The 27,058-nt window shown below is 42.3% G+C and overlaps 1 protein-coding gene across 1 annotated transcript in view; it reads left to right on the top strand.

The window, feature by feature from the left end:
- Positions 1 to 11,235: 11,235 nt before the first annotated feature.
- Positions 11,236 to 27,058, top strand: part of ZDHHC2 (zDHHC palmitoyltransferase 2) — a gene marked incomplete at its 5' end in the record, with an annotated part of 73,277 nt that continues 57,454 nt past the window's right edge. Inside the window, one exon of the mRNA XM_080796858.1 lies at positions 11,236 to 11,362. Within this exon, the coding sequence (XP_080652984.1) occupies positions 11,236 to 11,362 (127 nt within the window). The remainder of the gene's footprint in view (positions 11,363 to 27,058) is intronic.

A 27,058-nucleotide genomic window follows, 5' to 3' on the forward strand; every position in this document is an offset into this window, starting at 1 on the left:
ATACCTCAGACACAGGAAGTCATCAAAATTTGTTGAATGGATGAATGAATGGATTTATTAAAGGACTTTCACATGTTGCTTTTCCATTTTGTTGTTGTTGAGGAAACAAGAAGTACCCTCATGAAATGTTGAAGATTTAAATAACTTGGTTTGTTTTTTTTTAAGATATTTATTTTTGCCAGAGTGAGAGTGAGCATGAGCAGGGGGAGGGGGAGGGGCACAGGGAGAAGCAGACTCCTCACTGAGCAGGGAGCCTGATGTCATGGGACTCAGTCCCAGCTCACTGGGATCATGACCTGAGCAGACGCTTAACCGACTGAGCCACCCAGGCACCATTCAGTACCTTGCTTAAGATCAAACAGTTAGTAAGTAGCGGAGCTGGAATTCACACCCAGACTTTTTGATGCAACCATCTGAGATAAACGAAACTCTTAACACGGGTACTTAAGTTATATGACTCATCCAGCCCAAGAGAGGACCATGCTCATGCAGTGCAAACAAGATAAAACTTCAACTTGCCTTCAATATCTCTGGAAATAAACATGTTCTTCCAAATGAGAATGTTTCATTATATAGTTTGACATAAATGTACTCTTTTTCTATATGAATGAACTTTATGGCAAAATAATCCTACATCCCACTGTCTATTTAAGAGAAAATCTTCTGTACTATACTTGAGTCTAACAGTGGTTGTCTCAAAGGTGGTGCTGTCTCCAGCGAGAGCACGGTTTTGTCAGAGTGCCGAGAAGAGGTGGTCCTGTCATGGTGCAAAGGGGCCAGGAATGCGGAGTGACCTGCAGTGCTCAGGATAGTCCCACGCGGATAATTGTTTTGTCCAAAATGCCAATAGCACCTTCGCTCCCCTATGTGAGTCTTCCACTTTTGCTAAGTTAAATCTACCTGACTCTATTTACCACCCCAGGCATATTTAATATTCTTTAAATAAAGTCTAACGATGGCATTTTATTGGCTCCTCTGTGAACTTTAACTTCCCAGACTTGGCTTCTTAAACTATCCCCTGAGAGGGACACCCAGGTGACTCAGTCAGTTAAGCATCTGCCTTTAGCTCAGGTCATGATCTCGGGGTCCTGGAATCGAGTCCTGCACTGGGCTCCCTGCTGAGCAGGGAGCTTCTCCCCCTCCCTCTGCCCCTCTACCTGCTTATGCAGGTCTCTATCAAATAAATAAATAAAATCGTTTAAAATATATAAATAAATAAATAAACTAGCCACTGGGAGCCTGGGTGGCTCAGTTGCTTAAGCGTCTGACTCTTGATTTCGGCTCAGATCAGGTTCTTAGGGTGTTGAGATCGAGCCCCGTGAGACAGGCCCGCACTCGGCAGGGCGTCTGCGTGAGATTCTCTCTCTCCTGCTCCTTCTGCTCCCCGCCACCTCAGGTGCTCTCTTGCTCTTTAAAATAGATAAATGAATCTTTAAAAAAAAAAAAATCAGATAAGCCACATGTGGGGTTTAAAAGAAACCAACCAGATCCCTTTCGATGCACAGTTAAGAGCAAACAACAACAGTCTGGGAGTCAGGAGGCTTGGGGGGTCTTGGTTGGTTGACCAGATGGCAGAACAGCATGACCCTGGACAAGCTGTCCAATCTCTTTAATGCCTCTACTTCACTTTAAACATGGAGGACGATGAAATGACTTTTCAAACCTGCAGCCCCAACACTGAGTAAGCAACAAACTTAAGCCGAACAAAACAAAAGCAGAGAGTGAAGGGTTACACGTGGAGTAACTTACAGATAAAATCCCGAAAGAAAATTTCATATATGCCCTATGTCATCCAGATGGAATGGGTATGTGGAGGCCCCACTGTGGCAGAAATGACCATTTCTACTTTTCTAACTCTGGGATCTTTTATGCATCTCATTTAGAAGTGATATTTTCACGGAAGTTATGGCTAGTGGCAGCAGAGGCAGCCAGAGGTGCAGTCTTCCTTAGCGGGCTGTAGTCAAGCGGACTGGAGTCATGAAGGAAATGCAAGGGGATTCTAAAAATTAAGATCTCAGAACCTCAAATATGGATTCAGACCCTGCTGTTGTGCACCATGAGGCCAGTGGCAATGATGAGCCTGTGCACCCCCTAGGCCTTCCCTCGGATTCCTTTCTGCAGGCCCCAAAATCTAGGAAATCTGATCTTTTCTGTTTTTCAGATCCCCCTGGCCTTTTCTGGAATCTGTCTCCTTCTCTTCATTCCCCCTTGTTATGGTCCCAGTTCAGGATTTCATTCCCTCTCAACTGGTCAGGAAGAAGAGTTTCTAGACTCTTCTGTCTTTCTACTTTATTCACTGGACTGCTTTCAGAATTATCCTTCTAACATAAATTTAGTTATCTTTTTTTCTCCTGTCAAAGAACTGGTAAGTGGCAGAACTGGAATTCATACCCAGAGTTTGTTCTCCTGCTTAAAATTGTTTGAAAGCTCTCTAGTGACTATCAGGTAAACTTCAAATTCTGAACAGCACCCAAGATGTTTTTCTTTTGTTGTAATGAGCTGACACCTACTTCATCTTTTGACTGTTCCTCTAAGTTCCCTTGTGCTTGTCAGTTTCCTGTCTGCTCTCAGATTATTCCTCATCCTTCTTTTGCTTTGCTTTACACTCAGGGCGCTGTTCCTGCAAACCACAGTTCCCCTGGCTCCTTTGCCATCAGGCTTCCAACTAAATTTCGTTTTTCTCTCTCCCTCATTCTCTGTCTCTCTGCTTTCTCCTTCCTTCCCTCCCTCCAGCTGTGTCTCCAGCAGTGGCTAAATCACCTCAATGGTCCCCAATATCTACCAGGTGACCCCATCGTCTTGGGCTCCAGCCCCACAACCTCTCCTTTGTCCTTCAGGTCCTGGGCATGATCATAGTGACCTCCTGCCATTACCAAGCTTGTGTTTATCTCACCTCACCATGGTTGCTCTTTCAACCTTCCAACGTTTTTAAATTTGATTTCCCAGATTAAATTCCTCCCACTGGATTCCCTGGTGTGGGTTTTGCTTTCCTGGCTGAATCTTGACTCATATATTCCCTTCCCTTCAAGTTCCCAAAATAGGCCTCTCAAGAGAAGAAGGCATTCCCTGGGCAACAAAACCATCCCTTCATTTTTCCACGATGCAAGCTTCCACTTATCCTTTGTGCAAATTCCACTTTTCCACTCTTCCTTTACTGTTCCAGGCACACTTTCTTTTACCAGAGATGTATTTGGGACAGTATTGAATGCACATTTATCTTATTACTGAAAGTGTCTGTACATCGGTCTCTCACTAACCCATAAGCTCCTTGAAGGCAGAGACCACATTCTTTGGTTGGAATATCCCCACAGCAGGTGATCAATAAATATTTGTTAAACAATACACCGCAGGAATTTTGAAAAGGTCCTAGGCTGATACTAAAGCAGCCTCAACAGGTTCTTGATGTTTAAATTTTGTAAACATACTGGAAGCTTCTATTTTCTACATTTCTCTGGCTATTTATAACTGACCTTTTTATAAAGAAAATTAATTAGTACTTTTAGCCAAACTAGATATTTCATTCCAGTGTTGGAGGCGGTGTAAGTCATGGCAGTACTTGTTCTATTTAACAAAATAATGGAATATTGATGTTTATAAAAGCAGTTTAAGTCACTGGAATTTGCCCTCCAATTTGTGTATTTTATTGTATCCAAGTTGCTTCTAATGAAAGAGTAGTGATAAATTCACCAACTTTACCATTGGAAAAGTTTCATTAGCACATCATGTATATAGTCTAATTTACCTTTTCTACCCATTAAAAATATTTTAAAACTCTGTAATTTCTACATTGTAATTAAATTAATATATTTCCCAATAATTCACAAAGTAACTATGCCAAGTTTTTAAATCTTTCCTATTATCTGGAAATTAAAAAATGTTATCTTTACTATTTCACTGAATTCAAGGAAAGCTTAAAAGAAGGAAAATTTATTATCCAGGCCTATTATTGGTTCAAAGCACAAAATCCAAGTCTCTAGTCATTTGTACTTGGGACCCTCAACCACTACTTTGAGTGTTTGAAAAATAAAAACTTATGTTGTCTCGTATTCCAGATAGAAAGGTCATTGCGAGGGGCACCTGGGTGGCTCAGTGGGTTAAAGCCTCTGCCTTCGGCTCAGGTCATGATCCCAGGGTCCTGGGATCGAGCCCCGCATCAGGCTCTCTGCTCAGCAGGGAGCCTGCTTCCCTTCCTCTCTCTCTCTCTGCCTGCCTCTCTGCCTACTTGTGATCTCTCTCTGTCAAATAAATAAATAAAATCTTAAAAAAAAAAAGAAAGAAAAGAAAAGAAAAGAAAGGTCATTGCGAGTCCACTGCCATCCTAGCATTTCATAGCGTGACCCACCATCAAAGAGACTGAGATGTGAGCCAATGGAGGAAAGTGTTATCAACTAGGGACAAAATCCAAAGAATTTTAGAATCTGCAATGTCTAAGTATCCCTTGAAAATAATTATAGACTCAGACACTCTGCTGCTAAGACATAATTTACACTGGATAAATTCTAACTGTTGGAAGAATCCCTGACAATCAAAATTTTGCTATGACAAATCCGAAGCCAACATGCCTTTTTTGCTAAATGTCATCTTTAAATATTTATTCTTCATTTTCCCCCTTCTTTTATAGGCCTGAGAAAACCCTAGTACATTTTTTTCTTTCCACAATTATAAATTGCAATGTGAGCTTAATCTTCAAGTTGCATTTAAAGCCTTTGACAACCCCTAAAAATACTTATCAATGTAAACCTAAACATTTTAAAATTAAATTTATTTATTTATTTATTTATGCAGAAGAGAATGTCTTGATCCAGAGCTAATATGGGTTTGTACAGACCACTAGGCAAGACACATTAATTCCACCTCCCCCAACATTTGCCACACAGAAAATCCAACATAACTAACCATCTCCCCTATAGCTTGACAGAGACAGAGCTGAATATAGCCAATTATTTTGGGGGCCCCCATGATATCTACTTAAATAACAAAAAAGAAAGGGTCCTGATGCCCACTGGATAAAGATAGATGATTTTGTGCTTTAAGGCTGGAGTTATCCAGAAAGAAAGCTTAGGAATTTGGGCATGGTATTCTGATAAGTTTTTCCTTGCATATCTTTCGAAAGTAATCATTTGTACAGTAGTAGCCTCAGGTTGAAGGATATCTAGTGTTACCTCTTCCCTCTCTATTGTGATTCATCTGGCTCCTTATCTTTAGACGTAGCATCTTCAAAGAAAGCAAGCTCCTAACATTAGCCAAAAAATGTTTTCTTTAAAACAGTATGTTTTAAATGTTTCTTTAAAACAGTAGAGATAGAACTAGAGAGGGAACCTTTTTGTTTCTTGCATTTATAAATACAAAGCCTGCCTCATGAATATTCAGACAAGAGAAAATGTTTTGTTAGTTCTGTCCAGTGGAACTTCCTGTGATGATGGAAATGTTCTAGATCTTCGCTCTCCAATACAGTTGTTGCTAGATACATTTGGCAATGGACAACTTGAAATGTGGCTATTGCAACTAAGAAAACTGAATTTTTAAATTTTATTATATTTAAATTAATTTGAATTTAATAGCTACAGATGGCTTATAGCTACTTATTGGACAGTGCAGATCTAGATATTAACACTTGAAAGGCACCAGGGGCACCTGGGTGGCTCAGTGGGTTAAGCCTCAGCCTTCAGCTCAGGTCATGATCTCAGGGTCCTGGGATCGAGCCCCGCATCGGGCTCTCTGCTCAGCGGGGAGCCTGTTTCCCTCTCTCTCTCTGCCTGCTGCTCTGCCTACTTGTGATCTCTGCATGTCAAATAAATAAATAAAATCTAAAAAAAAAAAAAAAAAGACTTGAAAGGCACCAAATAGGTTCCTCTGTCCCTAATTCTTGTATCCCTAATTTCTTAAAGCACCTCAGCCTCCATGAGCTGAAAGTGACCTGTTAAAACATGGGATGCAGGGGCACCTGGATGGCTCAGTGGGTTAGGGCCTCTGCCTTCAGCTCGGGTCATGATCCCAGGATCCTGGGATTGAGCCCCGCATCGGGCTCTCTGCTCAGCAGGGAGACTGCTTCCTCCTCCCTCTCTGCCTGCCTCTCTGCCTACTTGTGATCTCTGTCTGTCAAATAAATAAATAAAATCTTAAAAAAAAAAAAACAACATAGGATGCAGATTGAAATTAAAACTGTGATTCAGTCAACATTCCTGGTTGCAAACACAAGTCAATGCTAGTTGACTTACACACACAAATATATTTTTGCAGGTATATAGGTGCCCAACAGAATCAACAGGAAGCCTGAAGAATGAAGCTTGAGCTAGCACAGATGAATCTGATGCATGGCCAAGACCCTGCCATCAAGAACAGTCTGAGTAGGACACCATTACTGGCCTTGACAGCACTAAACACTGGCCACCATGCTGCAGGATTCTGTTGCCCTTGGTCTGCTCACCATTGATCTTTCGACTCCATAAGGGCTACTTCAGATAATTTCTCACTGAACTTTTGTCATTGTGTCACTCCTTAAAGATACTGCCAGTCCATGGGGTAGAATTATTTGCCTAACTTTTGGGTTCATAGACATTGAATTCTTCCCATTTGGGGGCCAGGAAGGGGGGCTGGTGTAGGCCAACATTCATTTAAATGAAAAGTTCCGGTTTTATTTCTAACAAAATTAACCTTCGTGCAAGCTATGAAGAAGTGGAAGTAGAATCATACCAAATAGCATTTGCTATTTTTCTTAATCTTTTTCAATTTTCTGAATACGGTTTTTATTAATTAATAATTAGCCACTGAAGTATAACATATATTGTATAATTATAATTAGTTCTAATTATATAAAATTGTTCATGAAGTTAAATTCATAATTTCATAATTGCCTTGGTTAAGTTAGTGGTTGATGCTATTGAAATCTCTATGAAAGGCAGTCTGAGCCGCACTGCTTGGTGTGCGCCTGCCATCTAGTGGCAAGACACGTTAATACCACCATAGAGATCCTAGAGGGCTTCAAAGGCCAACTTTGCCAGAGAGTTTTTCGTACTTTATAATTTTCCCAGTGTGTTGCCCAATCAACCACACATTTCTTAAGTCTTTGGAATTATCTTCCACTACATTCAATTACATTGCATGTTAACTCCAAACTATAGATATCTGTGAGGCAAAGGGTATCTTAGCATCACCTGTAACCACATTCCCTAAACCAGTTCCCTAAGACTGCTTTTATTTTACATATGTCCAGAAACAATATGTGGTTTGGACATGCTACTATTCTCCCACCAAGAATATTTTGGCCACTATAATAAAAGTGCAAATTAACACTAGAGTCACTGGTGTCATGGATTGCTGACTTATAGAAGGATTTTTTTTTTTCCAAAAAGTAGTAAGTTTACTTTAAGAAAACATTGAAAGAGGATTATCAGTATTTTTGCAGACCATTCTAGGAAGGATGGGTGAATCGTAAGCAAAAGAATACATCCAGATCTCCTCTTCATTCCCTTCTGCCCTTGTAAATTTAGAAGGCAGTATTTGTCACCTACTATACCCTAACAGCAACATCAATATAATCAATTTCTCACATAGCCGCGAGTAATAAAATTGACCTTATACTTCAAAGATGCAATGTTTCCCTCTAAGAACACTTTTAAAAGGAAAGAGAAACTATGAAGCAAGTGACCTAATAAAGGTTCTGCTAGGCGGTTTGACTGAAAACATGACAGAAGGATGCTACAGTAGAGGTAGATTGAATGGAGGTCCTAGAGACGGGGTGGGTCCATGGCTCCCCGGGCTTGGTTGCCATGTTATTTTTGACTCACACCATGAAAGGAAGTAAGTAAGAATTTTAATTTGGATCTGGAAGAAGGAAGAAAATTTGGAGAATTAGTCATGATGACAGAATAGATTTGAAATCTGGGGACTAAAGAGTCTGGGGGAGTGGTTCGAAGTAGATCTTGACTGGAGAGAGAAGAGAAAGTCAAGTTTCCTTTGTGGGAAGAGGGTCTGACAACAGGGGTTTTGAAAATTTGGAGATGAATGACTTTGATAAACTATTAAGTGGGTGGAGCTTCCAGGCAGAGGCCTGGTAAGGACGGAATGACTGTTCTTAGGGTCTGGGTAAGCCAGGTAAGGGGGTCTTTCTCCTCTTCTTGTATGCCCCCTTTGGCCCCCTGCCTGCCTGGCCATCCACTTTCCCTTACAGTTGCCCTGTCCCTCTTTAGCTGTGGCTACTCTTTTTTTCATAAATGGCCATAGCAGTTTTATCAAAATTACTATATGAAATTCACAATTTGATGTAATTATTGAGTACCTAAAATTTGTGAGTTTGTGAGTTTGCTGTACAACTAGCTAAAGAATAAGTCTTGGGACACCTGGGTGCCTCAGTCGGTTAAATGTCCGACTCTTGGTTTGGGCTCAGGTCATGATCTCAAGGTCCTGAGATCAAGCCCCATACTGGGCTCTGAGCTGGGGCATGGAGCCTGCTTGGGATTTTCCCTCTCCCTCTCCTCTCCCCTTCCCACCCCCACCCCCGCCATGCCTCACCTATCCCCCCTCCTTATGCACATGCTCTCTCTTCGCTCTCTCTCTCTTAAAAAAAAAAAAAAAAAAAAAGACTCTAGTGAAATTTCTCCTTAATTGTCTATGACCTTCAAATTGTTTTCCTGTTGATACACAGCCTTAAATAAGGCAAAGAAAAAAAAGTCAAAATCTTTCTATTCTAAAATTAGTTAATCTCCACTCTCATCAGAGCCTAATAGCTAGAGATTGGCTACTCACCAAAGAGCTTACATTTGTGCATGCATACCTATGCCTGCCTAATTAGAGCCTATGCAGAGATAAGTCTTGTCATCTTGCAGCTTTGGGGGGGATTTCTCCTGAGCTAGGAATATCTTTTTTTTTTTTTTTTTAAGATAAGAGTGATACCCTTGACAAACTCAATCATAGTAGTACTCTTAAAATGACTAAAAATAGGTTGCAGTTATTCCACAAATGTTTATTATAAACGTGAAAACAACATTTTAGATAAGTAATAACAATGTGGTCTCCTTCGAAGATGTTACACCTGGGTATTCTTCCAGAAGGATCAAAGATGTGGCAACTGTATAATGCTATTCCATTTCCAACAGAAGGCCTTGGTAAGACTTTCAGAAGAGGGGAGCATGTGCTACCTACACCACACTGGCACACTTTGCCCTCTACTCCAGCGTTTCCATTTTGGGAAATGCGACTTTACTTTTCATACGTTAGTAGTCCTCAGTGACTTTCCATCACAGATTTGCTAGTCTGTGGGAGTATGTCAGTCCTGGTACAGACTTTTATTTCTTGTTTTTAGATTCTTCTGGTTGGGAGCTTAGGGTTGATATTCATGGGAAAAGTTGACGATTTCAGGGAAGTTGTGTTTTTATACTAATCTACCCTACAGGAGATCAAATGAAGAGTATAAGGTTCTGCACCAAAATAAAATGGTTTACTGGGACAGAAATATTCTCGTTTCAATGATTTAACAACCCACAGAAATTTGACTGGCATTTTCTATGCATTTTTTAATAGAAGTAGGAAGAGGTTTGATGCCTGTGGGTCACACAGTAGCTACTTCAGGGGAGATTAGCTTCCTTTTAATCTAGTCGACAGAAAGATAATCTCAAGGATATAAGCGCTTAGATTTCTTTGAATTTATGCCACTCAGTACCTTTTTTTCCCTTTCAATATGGTTGCTGTGTGGTGTGAACACATCCACTCATTAATGTTAAGTGAAACCGAGCACACTATACACGGTAATTATGTATATAATTCAGATACAGTACATTTATTGAGGTGTTTCCATTTGGAAGCCAGGGCGTTCATCGTGAGATGAAGGGGAAAAGGAAACAATCTCAAAAGCATTTGTATTTTTTCTGTTTCATCGATCATAAAACCAGGGCTTTGGTCGAACTACCTCTAGAATTCCTCCTCCCCACCCCCCCGGATTTTCAGCAACCACTTTAGAACCAGCTACACGCTAAATTTAGAATTGCCGCCACAAAAGAACACCTGATGGGGAAGCATGGGCTGGGAAGAGCGCGCGGGAGAAGCCCCGGACTCCTGTCAGGGAGTGGTCGTGTATGGTCACTGAGTAACCTGACAAAAGAGTTCAAATTCTCACAGCAAGTCATTTGTGATTCCAACTCCGGAGATCTCTGGGTTCACAATCACAGAGCTTCTTCCTCCTTCCACAGTCCCCGTCCACGCCAGAAGACACAACCCTTCATTCCCACTCTCCCGCCCCCCCCCTCCCAAAGCGTGGAGCAAAGTAGGCTTCGTCGCCCAAACACGACAATGTAAGGTCTGGGAAATCGGCCCCACCCTTGCTGCCCTCTGCCTGTTTACAAGGACCCACAAGTTGGAAGCGAGAATTTTCCAAGGTGGAGGCGGGGACACTGCCTCAGCGCCTGAAGACTTTGTAGTGGCGCATCTGTCGGGGTGTCGCTCCCCCACCTGCCTCGGCAGGCGAGGGGTCCCGTGCGCCCCACGCCAGCTTCCCCCGGCCGCTCCGACTCCCTCTCCTCCCCGGCGTGCGTCTCTGCGCGAAGTGCGGCCGCTGTCGCTCCGGGACGGCTCCGAGTTGCGGGCGACCGCGAGGGCTTGGTGTGTGCGTGGGGGGCGCCCTCGCCCCCCGCCCGACGCCCGGAGCGAGCGCCACCGACCCGAGCCGCCGCGCCCGCCTCCTCCACTTTACCCCGAGTCCTGGTTCTAACGGGGAGGCGGAAGGGCCAAGGTGGGCACCTTCACTCCCACCTCGGGCGCCCCTGAGATACCCAGCGGCGAGGGGGCGCGGGGTCAGGAGGGGTCCCGGGGTGCAGGGCAGACGCCGGGAGTGCCCACAAAGCCCGCCCGGGGGCGCAGCGTGCGGCGCGGGTGGAGGCGGCCGGCGGCCGGAGGGGCGGGGACGGGCGGGGGCGGGGCGGAGGCTCCCGCCTCCTCCTCTCGATCCTCCCCCTCCTCTTCCTCCTCCCCCACCTCCCCCTCTTCCTCCTCCTCCTCCTCCTCCTCCTCGCCCTCCCATCACTGCCGCCGACTCCACCGGGCTGAGGAGCGGAGAGTCCGCGGCGCTGGCTTGGGGCTGCGGGATGGGGAGTTAGCGCCACGGCGGCGGCAGTGGCCGCAGCGCAACCGGCCGCCGCCCCCGGGTCTGTCCCGCCGGGGGCGCGGGGCGCGGCCAGCCCGCCCCGTAGCCAGGCCCGCGGGCGGCGGCGACGGAGGAGCTGGGCAGGTGGATGCGGCTGGAAGATGGCGCCCTCGGGCCCGGGCAGCGTCAGGCGGCGGTGCCGGCGGGTGCTCTACTGGATCCCGGTGGTGTTCATCAGCCTTCTGCTCGGCTGGTCCTACTACGCCTACGCCATCCAGCTGTGCATAGGTGAGTGCGCGCCGCGCCCGCCACCGACCCCCGCCGGCCCCCGGAGGGAGGGCATGCACCTGTCAGCAGCCTCTCCGCGCGCCCCCCGCCCCCTACGCAGCCACCTCGACAGTCCCGGGACGCCGAGCGCCCGCCGCACCAGCGGCGCTTCCGCCCTCCCCACCCCGGAGACCCCCTTGCGCCCCCCGTGCTGCCAGCGGGCTTCGCGTCCGCTGCCGCCGCGGCCAAAAACAGCCTCCGGGCAGCCTCCCTCCACTCACACTCCCTTGCCTCCCCCTTACAACTCGGGTTACCGTGTCACCTCTACTCCATCGAGTACGCAGCCGAGCCGCCCCTCCGCGTTCCGCTCTCCACCGCCACCCCAGCCACACCCCCCTACCTCGGCTGGACCGCACCTGGGAGAGCCACGGTCTCCGCCGCCTGCAGCCTCCGCGGAGAAGTGAGGCCCGGGGAGGCTGCGATGGAAGCTGGAGGGTTCCAAGCTGGGCCCAGGATTCGAGCTGCGCCAGACCCGCGCGGGGGATGGTGGCCTCGGCCTTCGGTGTCAGAGCTATCTTTTGCTGGTTGTCCTTAATCCACTTCTTGAAAATTTGTGACAGCGCTGTGGGGCGTTTCTGCTGCCTTGATGATTTGAGGATTGCCAGTTGTACACTTTCTAGTTAAAAAGAGGTGAAGGTGGGTGAGCTATTAGAAAGTCTTTTCAAAGACATGCAATACGCAGGACTATCATTTAGACGTTGCAATACTAGAGGGGGAAAAAAGTGACTATACGAGGTTGGGGGGGGGTGTTTGTTTTTTTTGTTTTTCATCCAGAGAGCCAAATGGCTCGAGTCCAAGTTTTAGGCTCCTGAATTGGTGGGTAGGGTACTCTCTATGCTAAAGATAGAAGAAGAAGAAAATAAAAGTTCAGTATGCACAATAGGGAATACAATTCTGTTCCTGAATGTAACCAGGCTTCTACCTTCAGAGGTTTGTGAAAGTTGACCTGTGCTATCAGAAACCGTGTTAAAACAGAAGATGACCTTTCTGCCAGTGACTTGATTGCTTTTCGTGTCTGGTGTTTCGCCTGAGAAGGTGTCTGTGTTTTTGCCTACCCAGCACCAGTTTTGGGTGGGAAAAAGACAGAGGTTAAACAGTGGCCTGTTTAGTTGAACCTTATCAACCAAAGAATTTCAGAACTTCAGGACTCGGACATAGAATCTTGTCTGAAACCGTCTTTCCTCCAAATATTGCTCCTTGTAAGAAACAGGTACCACAATAATACCTCCAAGTAATTACTGACATAACTTTCAAGAGAACTGAGACTAAGATACCGTCTTTAAGTGTGATAATATTATTGAATTTATACATGATTTCAGGACAAAAGAAGTGAAACTTTTAGAAAAGGGTTGGATTGCACTAAAATCATCAAGATGCAATATCTAAATATGTTATAGTCAAGTCTTCCAAAATGTATAGAAAAAAGGTTTTCAGGAACATGTTTAATTTTTGTATTAATTGTTATTATCAAAACAGCTTGTCTTATTGAGATATGCTATATAGGTTACATAACTACTAGAAACCTTCATTTCATTGCATTGGTTTGCCCTCTTAAAAGCAGTGAACAGTTTCAATTATTGTAACTAGTACAAAAGAGGGAAGTCAGGGAAGACATTTATTTTCCTATATTATCACATTAAGCTAAGAAGCTTGGCCTGATACACTGTTTCATGTCTATCAGGAGGAAACATATGAAGGCAGGCAGAGCTTTTCTTTCCTTGCAACTCCCTCTGTCCTGGCTAACGTGAGACATGGGAGGTCTTACTGTACTGGATAGATAGGTCATAGGGGAAGAATAAATAGAAAATCACAGTTATCTTGGGGTCATATTTTTATATATACATCCTGGAAATTTAAGGTAAATCTCACATGTCCATGAAATTTATATCCCCATTTTAGTAAGTGAAAATTTGACTCTTTTTAAACTGCCTAAGTGACATGGCCTGTTATTATTTACCTGCTGATCAAAAGTGAAGTCTTGGGGCGCCTGGGTGGCTCAGTTGGTTAAGCAACTGCCTTTGGCTCAGGTCATGATCCTAGAGTCCCAGGATCTAGTCCTGCGTGGGGCTCCCTGCTCGGCAGGGGGTCTGCTTCTCCCTCTGACCTCTCCCCTCTCATGCTCTCTCCTCTCATTCTGCCTCTCAAATAAATAGATAAAATCCTTAAAAAAATAAATAAATGAAAAGTGAAGTCTTGTATCACCTCTTGTCACTGCCTGCCTGGCCTGGTAAGATGCCTGTCATGTTGAAAGCAATCAAGAAATGGTCCTGAAAAAACAGAAGATGCAGAGGCAATATCTCTGAGTTTGTCAGAAAGTAGTTTTTATATTTTTATTACTGTAGAAACAAATAGTAATCATATGAAAGTCTAGATCGTAGAGTCTAGGAAACAGAACAAATTGAAAATAAATTTCATTCTAGAAACTATGGCAGTTTAGGGGTGGGAAGCTCTAATAGTGTGGATAGATAGCCTTGGTTGAGTAGGAAGTTGAAATTAACTGTGCAGTTCCTTTATAAGCCCTGGGAAAGATGGCGGCTAGGATGACAGATACACAAAACCAGCCTCCTCTACTTGTCATAAACAAAGCAAATGGGAATGCCAACCTTCCCTACCTCCACCCCCACGACTAGCCACCCCTCCCCCCCCCCACCGCAGCATTAATCACATCTCAGACTGCCCTGCCCTTTGTGGATTTTAGAAGTTGCTATTTACAATCAGATTTTCCAAATTTCACCTATAAAACATTGGCCAGGGTTGGGACCAGAGGGTGGTGGTAACTGGAAACTGAAATAGGTAATAGAATAAAATAAACAGGGTGATTTACCCTAGTCCTCCTTTTACATCTGCTGTCAGCTGAGGATGACCCTGAATATAAATTACTTTGTGCCCTTTGCTGAATGAACTGCAATTTAGGAGTAGTGCTTATCCCGGTATCCTTGGAAACTGGAGATAATGATTCTCATTACAGTTAGTTTCTATATTTAACAATGTGAATGTGTGTGGCTCTCTAGGCACTTTCTCAGTTAGCATGATGTTTGCTTAGTGGTTGTATTTTATGAAATTATAAAGTCATATCTTTTCTTGGAATATGTGTATATAAAAATATATGGGATATACATATGTTGTATGAGAGTCAAGTGTTTTGGTTAAGTTTCTTTCCAGTCTACCAAAGAAAATATGGAAGAGTTCTGCTAATACTTGTGAACAGTCAGAACATAATATAGTTTGTTGATTAACTATGATTTTTTTATTCATATTATTTGTCCCTCCTACCTTCCCTCTCTCTCCTCCTGCTCTCTCCACCCAGCTTCTTTTGTATCTCATCTGTCTTTTCACCCCTTTAGTTAATTTGAATTAGATAAGTTCAAAGGGTAAAATTTGTAAGGTGGTGCTTTGGGATGCTGAATTGGAATAAGGCCAGTCTGCAGTCTCAGCCGTGGTTGGTTCAGTGGACATATTAAACATGGTTTATAGATTTTACAAACTCATCAATGGCAGTTACCTTGTTAACTTTGCTTGTTGAGGAAGTAACTGAAGTTTTCCCTTTTAAGTGCTAACATTCAAAGTTGTTTTAACTATTTTTCTACCTTTTTATTTTGTTATCATTTCAAATTTAAAAGTTTCAAGAACAGTACAAGAAACCTCCACATAGCCTCATTTTACCATCGCTTCCGTGGCTCCAAACCATATTACTTCTCCGCCCTCACTTGAAGCAGGTGCCACGAAACAGTTACTCTCCAGTTGTGTGCTCACATGGTTCTGAGTTTGCTTATGGCTTTACTTAAGTCATTTGAAGCAACCATGAAGCTTGACAAGCTTAGGGATTATCTAGGCCAGTCCACTCCCACCTTTGTAGAGGAAGGTAAGTGGTCAAGCTCTGTGTCCGTTCTCCAAATTAACCAGCAAAGCCGTGACTTCAGCTGCTGTGGTACGAATGTTAGAACGTCTGTCCCCCTTTCCCTTCAGTGTCCTCCCCCAGATCTCTCTAGTCCACTGGGATTATTTAGCCAGTCTATTAAATTTTGTTGTTGCCGAATATGGGTTGACCCAGCACCGAAAGTGAGGCAACAGCCTTTACAAAATGATTTCAGAGTTTTAGAATGATTTATAGTCTGGGCCACATAGTTACCACCACTCAACTTGGCTGCTGTAGCAGAAAGGCAGTGATAGTGCCTTAACAGGTGGGTGTGACGGGGTTCCAAAGAAAGTTTATTTACAAAAATAGTGGGCAGGCCTGACTTGGCCCTTAGGCAATAGATTGCTGACTAAGGAGTATGTTAAGAAGTGAGCCCCTTCGAATATTGGATGTATACGCACAGGTTTGCAAATCTTTATTAATAAACAATCCTCAGAAATGATTGCAGCCTCTTCTATTACACAGTGATTTTTGAAGATGTTCAAGAACTAAATGAGCTAGTGTATGTACTTCGAGATCAATTTGGGAGAGATACAGTTATGTTTTCCTTCTTTTAAACAAACATAAGGATAGAATATGTAACATCTCATATTAGGATACTGTTAAGCAATGATCCACCATTAATTCAAGGTCATTGCAGGTTCAAGGGTGGAGACTGAACAGGGCTCTAAATTAACTTCCATCACGAATTGAATTTGAACTAGACAGAGATGGAAGGGTGTTCTTGTTATTAGCAAACTATCATTTTAAAAAATTTCCGGGAAATTAAAGCTTCTTTTGAGAAAACTGCAGACAGATGATCTTGGGAATACAAGTGTTACTATCCATAATAATTAAAATAATTTTAAACGACATAGAAGGTACATAGAAAACTGATATAAATGTTTAATGCCTAAATGACTAAGAAATCATTTCTTATTGAAAATAATGATGCAAAATATATCCGTTCTGGACTTTTTGATATTCTCAAATATTTTGAAGATTTTAAATTATATGAAAGAGGGATAAAAACTCAACATTTCATCAAATCTAACTCAAATGTATAGGATAGGATATGCTTCAAATTTTGATCTGTGCTGCCTGCCATTTGACTTTAATATAAATGGTCCCTGAGAAAGCAGGAGGAGAGAAGACTCTGCTTAATGCTTTCTTGGTTCCATTTAGTGTGTCAGAGAATTCTTTTTCTTTTGATGTATTGGACAATGCAGCATTACCATTTGCTATTACATCGTATTAGAGATAACATATCTTATAGAATAGAGACAACAAACAATCATCACAGTTCTTAGCATGCAGAGGAGCTCCATAATTATTGAATGAATTGATCTCATTGCGATTTTCAGCCAGTCTTAGTCAATCCATTTTTAATGTAAGAACATGCCCTCAAATAATGTAAATAAGTAAAAGAACAGAATCTTGTAGTAAAAACTCAATTTAAACTAAGATTCATTATAGAAAGCTTCGTTTCAAACACTTCAAACGCGTACTGAGAATGTCATCCATGCCATTAGATTAAATATGGGCTCCAGTGTTTCCAGTAATTAAACAGAAACCAAAGGGATGGTTTCTTAAATCACGATAATTAATTGTCTCTAGAGATGGTGCGTTTCCACAAGGTTAGGAAGAAGTCAGCTTCAGAAGGGTTTGAGGAAGGTTCATTCAAAAGCATTTATTGAATCCTGTTTTGTGCCAGGCACTTTCCTCTATAGAGGTGATTTAGAGGAAAACTTAATGGAGATCTTTTCCTATTAGCTAAGAAAAAAATTACCTCCGATGGGGTGGGGGGGAAACCTTGAAACCTTCTCTCCGCCTTTGGCATAAGGAGAGAGGGTTGTTTCCTTTCAGAATGTCACTCCCACAGCACAGAGGCAGGAAAGCCTAAATGGAAAATAAAATACCCACTCCTAGGAGCCTGTGAATTGGTTGCTGGACCGGCATAAAAGAATAATCAATGAAGTAGGTAAAAAAAAAAAAAAAAGCTGATGGAGAGCACTTCAGGAGTAATGAATTTCTAATTATGTTATAAATCATACCACATGTAAATATCTCAGGGTAAGATTACAACCAGCAATTTTTGCTCCTGTTACGAACTAGGTGGTTGTTCTGCTCCCTCCTTTTGTACCCGATGCCTGGGCAGCTTTTACTCTGCTCCTAGCCCAGGGTCTGTGATTTGGTGGGTAAAATTGAGGAAGCAGCGAACTTCCTGAAAACAACTCATCAAATCTACAGAAAGACTAGAAAACAGAGCTTAGAAAATAAGCAGAGGCCAAGAGGAGGTGGATGAGGTAAAGCTGACATTATACCAGAGGAATGGTCTTTCGCAAGAGCTGCTACTCTAGTGTCTGGCCATCCCAGAGCACTCCTCTCTGTGACTTTGTAAAGATGATTCCAGGAGCATCAGCTGGCTGAGCTGACATTGTTGTGCCCATGTCCCGGGCGACAGGGTTCAGCAAGAACAGGTGTTTGATCTTTTTGGCTTCCATGGTAGGAAGAAGTGCCAGGAAGACAAAACACACACACACAAACACACACACACACACACACACACACACACACACACATCCCACAGATTAGCATGGTTGAGGATTCTCATCAATGTTTTTGTTTGTTTTTATTTTTCATCTTGATGGAAAATTTCTGCTTTTTCATCTCAAAAAAAAATGGACCCATGACTTACATTTTTTTAGTTTATGCTGCCGATTTCTTGTATTTTGATGGTTGTATCACATCTCTCAGCCTTCATTTCTCTAGGAAGGGTGAGTTCGTGAGTGCCCTGTGACTCCAGCACTGTTTGTCATGACTGTAGAAATACAGTTTCTAGCTTGTAAAATGATAGATTAGAACATAGCATGGATCCTTGGGAAGACAGTATTCCAAAGAAACATCATTTAGAAAGACAGTCTTAATATGATGTGGAACCATGTGATTTTATATTACTATTTAGAGATACCACAGGGAACTAATAATAAAAGTAGAACGTAATTGAATTAATTCTTTCATAGTCTGTTAGAAAATTGTTGAGATATCTTTTAATTCCCTTTAGGGTAATTTTATTGTAATGTCTTCATTTTTACCTCAGTCAAATGCTGAGAGTGCAAAAGGGTGGAATTTGCAGGGCAGGGGGTGGGGCGAGGGCAGCAGGGAGGAGGTAGATGACCTGATTTCTTAAGAAGCATATGGTAGCAATAAAGTAACGAGCTATGATTGCTGGAAATTTTTCCTTTCCAAAATTCTGTCACATTTTGAAACATATGTGTAGCATTTTTCCTAATTTGACTTTTCATCTGACTGCGACTTTTAAATTCAATTAGAAATATTAGTGCCAGAAATATTACAAAACCCATTTTTATTTGGGAGGCACTCTTGAGCAAAAATATGTGCTGCATTGATCGTCTCAGCACTTGTCTGCACTCTAAAATGCGTACTTGACAGTAGTTCCTTTTAGATATGTTGTTGATTACATTTTTAAAATGCAAATGAAGGAGAAGTGCTTTTATAGATGATTGAGTTTTATTTCGTTGCCAGTGTTTCTCCCTGGTATCCCCAAATTTTTCCTCTCATGAAGTGTAAGTGAAGCGTTCCTCTTGTACTTAGTTTGACCTCTTCGGATTTATTTGCCAGCATTGCCACCCTGGAGGAGCAGAATGATGCAAAGGAGTGCATCAGCAAAATAAACACCAATAAACAAAAAACCTTTAAAAAAAATTCCTTCAAAAGCAATGTCCCAAGAATACAGTCGTTTCAAGGTAGTTTATCTTCATGATCATCTTATAATAGATATAATCCTTGTTAAAAAAAAAAAAAAGCAGCTCATGCATTTCCAAGAACTTTGCAGATTTATTTGCTTATAATTCTGTGAAATTTGGAGAACTCAAATGCTTCATCATGGTTTTATATATTTTCTTATATAGATATAAAATTAAGTTTCTGTCTCTGTGTTAATTGCATTCTGTGAAAACTGGATTTTCACCCTATTTGAAGGATATGTTGAGAATGAGGTGTCTTAAAACTCAGACAGGAATCTGTCCCTGATCCTTCTGGGGGCCCAAGGGTCATCTCAAAGTGGCAGGTAGCTCAGATCCCAAATTTGTAGGGATCTGAAACACGGTGGGATTTAAAATATTGTCTCTATACTGTACATGTTATTCACATTGGAGGTACAAGTGGGAAGGGCAGTCTGTTCCAACACAGCTGATGTCAAGCTCTCATGAGAGACACCTGACACCACTTACAGGGAATGAAAGATTTCAGTTATAAGCCCCAAACTTAAAGTCATAAGCCTGCTGTCAATTGCGGGGGCTAATCTGTGATCGAAGTTATTTCTAAGTCGGCAGCTCCATGTGACATGTTTTAGGAAGAAAGGAAGTCAGAGAATGATGTACTTGACGGGATATGACTGGTGATTATCCAGGACATCTCCAGGGAGGTCAGTTAATGTGAGGGGGGGTAAAGCACTGAGACCAGCTGGACTTAGTCAGGGTTTTGATCATAGCATATTTGTAATGAAACGCAACCTATTCCGGGACTAGAACAAACTCAAAGCTAACAACTGAGAGCAGGATGTCAGTTGGAGGAGGGTGAAGAGTGGGGATTCATGATGGCCCCCCCATAACTCACATTTTAACAAATATTTACAAAAATCCAAGAATTGGGTGCATTTCAACCATCCATAATTTATTTAATACTCTTTTAATGTATTCATTCACTCAAGAACATTAACTCCTCTTAGAGTTTACATTCTAGTGGCAGGGTTGGGGAGAACAAGTAAGAAACATAGGTAAGTAGCTTTTATCCCTTGTAAGAACCATGACCAAAAGCAAGGCAGAAAGGATTGGGAAGGGCAGGGGAAGGTTTGCATTTTCAATAAGGGTGTTCCTGGAATCTGAGCAAGGATGCTGAGGGGGTTAACCATTGCTGATGCAGGGAAGAAATGCATCTCAGGTCCATCTCAAGTCCTTCTAAAAGGGAGACTCCTGAGGCCAGAGTCTGCTCGCATGTTAGAGGAGGAATAAGGAGATCATTTTGTCTGCAGTGGAGCCAACAAGGGCAAGGGAAGTAGTGACAAGGTCACAGGGACGTGGTAAAGATGGAGATTATATTGGGCTTCAAAGGCCCCTGTGAAGACTGTGGCTGTGCTCAGAGAGAGGAGAACCTGCTGCAGGACATTGAGTAGTAGAGGGACATGCTGTGGCTTATGTTTACAAAGATGGTACTTACTGCTGAGTAATGTAGGCTACTTCATCAATCTACATAAGAAAAGTGGTATCTCACAGCAGGATGGGGGCAGTGGAGGTGAGGATTCTGGATGCATTCTGAGAGACCACAGAATTTCCAGACAGACTTCTGTGAGTTGTGAAGAAAATGAAAAAAAAAGTAAAAATGATTCCAGTATTTTGAGCTAAACACCCGGAAGGATGGCGATCAGCCAAGATGGAAAAGCTGCAGATAGAATGAGGTGACCTTAGATCAGTCGTGGGTACGTTGACATTGAAATAGACATGCTGAGTGAGCAGTTGCATGTATAACCTTGGCATTTGGGAAAGAGTCGGGATGGGAGGAATACATTTGGGAGTCTTCAGCATGAAAGTGGATTTAAAGAATTAATGCTCGATACATTTGTCCCACCAGAGGAATACGTGGAAAGTGAGCGGAGACAGAACAGTGAGAGTTCAGGAGATGAGGGGTACCAGCATGAATTGGAGGAAATTGAGAATGTGGTGTCCTGAGGCCCGAGGAGGAAGGGGGCTCAAGGAGGAGGGTAGGAATCAACAGGACACTCATATGTCCAATGAAATAAGGCCTGAGAATTTAGTGATGTGGATATTGAACTTTTGTTTTGATTTTATTACTGACCACACTCTGAGACCCCAAGCGGAAAAGGTTCATCAAGAAGAAACATGTATACCAGTGTGCGGATTGCTGGGAAATCTGAAATCATTCAATCCACATTAAAAAGGGCTTTACTCTATTAGGCAAGCTTAACTTTCTCATTATACGAAGATAATCTACAGAAAATTTCATGAGAGCAGTAACGATGTCTGATTGACATTGTAGTCCTGAGACAAGAGGACAGCACATAGCACATAATATTTCCTTTTTCTTAAATGAAGGAATACCAGCTGAACTTGTTTGGGCCTTTTGTGAGCCCAGTAGACAGTTTAAGCATCAAAGAACATGAATCCTGGTGAGCCTGGGTGACTTAGTCGTGAAGTGTCTGCCTTCGGCTCAGGTCATGATCCCAGGACCTTGGAATCGAGCCCTGCATGGTGCTCCCTGCTCAGTGGGAAGCCTGCTTCTGTCTCTCCCACTCCCCTGCTTGTGTTCCTTCTTTCAATCTCTCCCTCTCTGTCAAATAAATAAATAAAATCTAAAAAAAAAAAAAAAAAAGAACATGAATCCTTTATGAGAGCATTATCTATTTTACCCTTTTATTATTTGATCAGTCAGACGTTCATAAATAAGTTTGTAGTATTTTTGTGGTTTCAGGTTATGGGCTGAATCCCCCCCACCTCAAAATTCATGTTGAAACCTTAACTCCCAGTAACTCGGAAGGTGGCTGTGTTTGGTGATAGAGCCTTAAAGAAGCAGTTAAGTTACAATTAGGTCATTAGGATAGGTTCTAACACCATACGATTGTGGGAACTTTGGATCCAGACAGAGAGGAAAGATCAGGTAAAGACACAGGAGGAAGACAGCCATCCATAAGCCAGGGACAGAGACCTCAGAAAAAACCAAACCTGCTAGCATCTTGACTTCAGATTTCCAGCTTCCAGAACTGTGAGAAAATAAGATTTTTCCTTGTTTAGGTCCTGCACTCAGCAGCACATTGTCATGGCATCCCTAGCAAACTAATACACAAATACAACAAGTAGATGCCTTTTTTTTTTTTTTCTTTTTTCCTTTCTGGGCATTGAGATGCAATCATCTATATAAAGATTTAGATAAAACTAATTGTAGAATCCATTTGAAAATTGAAAGGAGCAATTAAAAATAATTTAGAATATATTAAAAATTAGCACTAATATAAAAATAATCACTAAAAATAAGTGAAATAAATCTGTGCAAAGTACTCAAACCCTGTTTTAATAGTTTTCAGATAACTGAAATCTCCCCGTGAAGCACAGACATTTTTAAATCCCTTTTAGATGAAAAAAAAAAGGTCTTTTAAAATGTTTCAGCTCCCCCTTTCCTTGCCCCGACTTTTCTCAAATAGAGTATGCTGAACATAATTTAATTTTGAGTAAAGGCTATCAATCCAAGACAGATATATGTATGAAGTGGATATCCAAGACCCTTGACGTCCTCGCCTTTACATTCCCAGTTTCTTGTAATTCCTATTGACTGAAAAGGTCAAGAAGGAATGGAATTTGTCATTTTGCTTGGCCATTCTTTTGAATCTCAGGCATTGAGAAGCTGGGAAGGCTCATGAATAAAGCACTTCAGTGGAAAAGCCTAGCCAGGCATCTACATTTTTTTTTTAAGATTTTATTTATTTTATTTGATAGAGAGAGAGATCACAAGTAGGCAGAGAAGCAGGCAGAGAGAGGGGGGGAAGCAGGCTCCCTGCTGAGCAGAGATTTTTCCCAGGCTCGATCCCAGGACCCTGAGATCATGACCTGAGCTGAAGGCAGAGGCTTAACCCACTGAGCCACCCAGGTGCCTCAGGCATCTACATTTTAACAGAGATTTTTCTCTATTTGCCACTTCAGAGGTTCCTTTTTTGAAACGATTCAACAACAGAAACCCTTAATTGTGGCAATAACCTAAGGTGGGAGAGAAAACTTTGGGTCAAGATGAGTATTACTTTAATTTGTCAGTTTGAGAATAACCTCTAGAGCAGGTGATTTTTTTAAAAAAGTTTTATTTATTTATTTATTTTATAGGCAGAGATCACAAGTAGGCAGAGAGGTTGGCAGAGAGAGAGAGAGAGGGGAAGCAGGTTCCCTGCTGAGCAGAGAGCTCAATGCGGGGCTTGATATCAGGACCCTGAGATTATGACCTGAGCCGAAGGCAGAGGCTTAACCCCCTGAGTCACCCAGGTGTCCCGAGCAGATGACTTAAAAAAATTATTGTGGTAAAATATATATAACATAAAAAATTACCATTTTGGCCATCTGCCTTTTTTTTTTTTTTTTTTTTTTTTAGTTTTATTTATTAAAGTAATCTCTACACCCAGTGTGGGGCTCAAACTCATGACCCTGGGACCAAGAGCCGATCTCCTCCTACTGAGCCAGCTGTGCGCCCCCAGCCGTCTGCCATTTTATGTGTACACTTCAAGTGTGCAGTTCAGCGGGACTAAATACATTGACGTTGCTGTGTAGCCATCACCATCATCCATTTCCAGCAGTTTTTTTATCTTCCCCAACTGAAACACTGTTACCCACTAAGCAATATACCCCAGTCTCCCAGCCCCAGCCCCTGGCAACTATCATTCTACTTTTTGTCTCTATGAATTTGACTATTCTAGGTAATTTTCATAAGTGGAATCACCTATTTGTCCTTTTCTGTGTGTTTATTTCACCTAATCATAATGTCTTCCAGGTTCATCTATGTTGTAGCATGTGTCAGAATTCCATTCCCCTTTAAGGGTCAGCAATATTTCGTTGCATGTATATGCCACATTTTGTTTATCCATTCATTTGTTGATGAACATTTAGATTGTTTCCACCTTTATTTATTTATTTTTAAGATTTTATTTATTTATTTATTTATTTAACCCACTGAGCCACCCAGGTGCCCCGGTTGTTTCCACCTTTAATGTTGCTTCGAATGTGGTTGCGCAAATAGATACCTGTTCAGGTCCCTGAGACCAGTTCTTACAGGTATGTGCACAGAAGGGTGATGTTGGATTATATGGTAATTCTAGGATCATTTTTTTTTTTTGTAAGGATCATACAGTTTTCCTGGAACCTTGATTTTTGTTGAAAGTGTGATTCCAGAGAAGCCTGGATATGCCCTTGTAAACATCCAAATTTGAAGGTCTCCAGAGGTATCTAGGAGGTCCATCCTAATGTCACCATAGCAATTTTTAACTACCTTGTCCTTTAATGGTGCAGCAGAAATGTGGTGGTCTGGGAATCGTGAATAATCCCATTTTGCCCATAAGGCAGGCTTCATTACTGGGGAGTGTGTCCCTCATGAAATGCTGACCATCAAGTATCCCCAAGGCAGAAATGTTAAGAGTTGCTGGCCTATCGTACATAGTCTAAAATTCAACAGTTCCTGAGTAACCAGAGCACCACCGCTCACTGGCAGACATTGTATCTTTTTAAAGAGTAACATGTTCACAAGTATAGAAGGCACACACACTTGGTAGCTGAGCTAGTGGGGAGAAGTGGGGGTAACTTACTCACTCGGTTCTGTGGCTGCATCAGTAACCTGTGGTATTCATCGTGAACTGGGTCCCCATCCACAGTACGGGACTGCACGATTCACACACAAATAGCAAGGCGTTCGATTGTCTGCAGAGCTAGGGTAAATGAAAATGGTTTACAAAAAGTCAGTATGTACAACTGGGGAGAGAGCCAGGCAGGAAACACGAAGCAGCTCATACAATGAGCAGAGGAAGAGACCCAGTCCAAATATTGATGACTCTCTTACTCAACTCTGCACACAAATTCTGGAACTTCCCACTTACGTTAATGAATACATCTACCGTATAATTAGGTGGTATTTGTATAATACTGAGCTCTTGTAATATACTGTATCATACGGCAGAAGCAGTGTGCGTTTTTCATCTGTGTGTGGGCTGCCAGTTTATGCTTATATCAGATTATACCAAATTTGCAGCAACTGAACATACATTGCCACCATTACAGTGAGGTAGATCGCTAGCGCTGTGGGACATGCAGCATAGGGCAAGGGTCTGACTGTTGCACGTGTGAAGGAGACCCCTCGTTCAAGCTGAGATCGAAGGAAGTTTGTGTGTGTGCATTTATTCCACGAATATGTGACGGTTAAGTTACAAAAGAAAATAGTGCTTCACGGTGACTCAGTACTGAAGGATGATACCCAGTTTGGTACCCTCACATGTGTTAATAGATATTGTGACCCTGTGCAACACTGCAGTAATTATTGCTGGTGCTAATGTTGTTTTAAATCTTGTGGCTTATCCCTTCAGGAATGCTGCTGTAAATTCTATTCTGATGAACATCATAGACACGAAGGTTGGAATGACAGCTTTATACAGTTCCTTCCTCTGGGGTTCTACATAAGTGCCAAATAATTTGCACAGACCTAGAAATATTGGTTTTTTCTTAAATGTGTTATATGTGCTTTGTAATATGTACCCTGGGCAGATAGTACTTGACACGTAGCCACGAGCCAGGGAGGTTTCGAAGGTTGTCTGTTTCCTTGGAGAAGCAAATAAGAAGCACTAATTTTTCTACTTAATCAGACAGCCAGTGTTTGGTAATGAAAAGAAAGCACTCTTCGGTATTGTCCTCTGTGATAATTCTGAGTATACCAGATAACGAGATCGATCTAATGACGCTGAAAAATATACTACAAAAATTTTTTCCATCTTATCATGTACCTATTTTTAAATGCTAAAATAAGCAAAATAACAAGTAGCATTTTTGTTTGCTACCAATGAAGAAATATGTACATACAAGTATAAGAGAGATGATTGTATAATCATTAAGGCCCTTCCAATTCTAAAACTTTGGTTCTAAGGAGGGAAATGTTTCCAGGATCTAAAATCCCTGTTTGATCTTGTCCCTCACAGCAGATAGCCATCATGTGGGAACCAGGTCGAACTTTGCCGGGATGTAGGGTTCACTACAGACTTGCATGTTTCAGAGGAGTTGGTCATGCCTGCAAGGCACAAGCCAAAGAAGGGAATCTGGAATTGGAAAGATAGGCAGTTGGTCTTGGAAAGCTCCAGGCCCTGCAGGTATTGGAGTGGATTGTGGCCATGTACGGAAGAGGGAGGACCCAGACAGTTCTGTCTAATGGGATGAGTAAAGTTATCTGCCCTGAAACCTGCACAGCTTGCTGGCAGCGGGAATCTCTTCTATTTTAATTTGAGACAGGGGGATTATAGGATTCCATTGAGTAAGCTTTGAAATGAGGACACTAAGATCAAGAGACCAACCCTGAGATCAAATTTCCTTATTTAACTGCACTGCCTAGTACAGTCAATGATTCAGGAATTGCCCTTCCCTTTGCCAAGGGAAAAGTGGCAGTGAGTTTTTGCGGGCCATACTCATGAGACACAGTTTTTTTTTTAATCTCCCATTCAAAGCTGATATACTGAAAGACCTATACATTCTTAATGATTTAAGTTTATGTTCTGCAGCTTTCAGTTGGAGAAGTTGGATTTTACACTGTCTGTTTCTGTAGAGTAGAGCTTCTTAGATGTTTGGAACAATGATTTGGTCAAGTTGCTTAAAAAATGTTATTGAGAGAGAAAAATACTTCTAACTTGGAAGATTTTGGTAAGTGTAAGAGCCTCAGGTTACCTTTTCAGGACGGGTGAATGTTCCATCTCTCTTCATTGCCAGTTTCTACAAGTGTGAGATGTACCTTCGGAGTGTGTACACTGTACAGTGCTGACCTCAAGAATGATCTTTCTTTCCCTCTACTGCTGAGGAGGGAGGTCAGCAAACCCCTGGCCCGTCTCCTACTAATCTTTCCTGTATCCCCATCTCCCTCGTGTCTCAGGAACCCAAAGCTCTGTTCCCTCCCCAGTTACTGAAGTGAGAGCTCAGAAAGCCCAGATCTACGTACTGCCCTGAAAT

The sequence above is a fragment of the Martes martes genome (assembly GCF_963455335.1).
Source record: "Martes martes genome assembly, chromosome: 2".
Lineage (NCBI taxonomy): Eukaryota > Metazoa > Chordata > Mammalia > Carnivora > Mustelidae > Martes > Martes martes.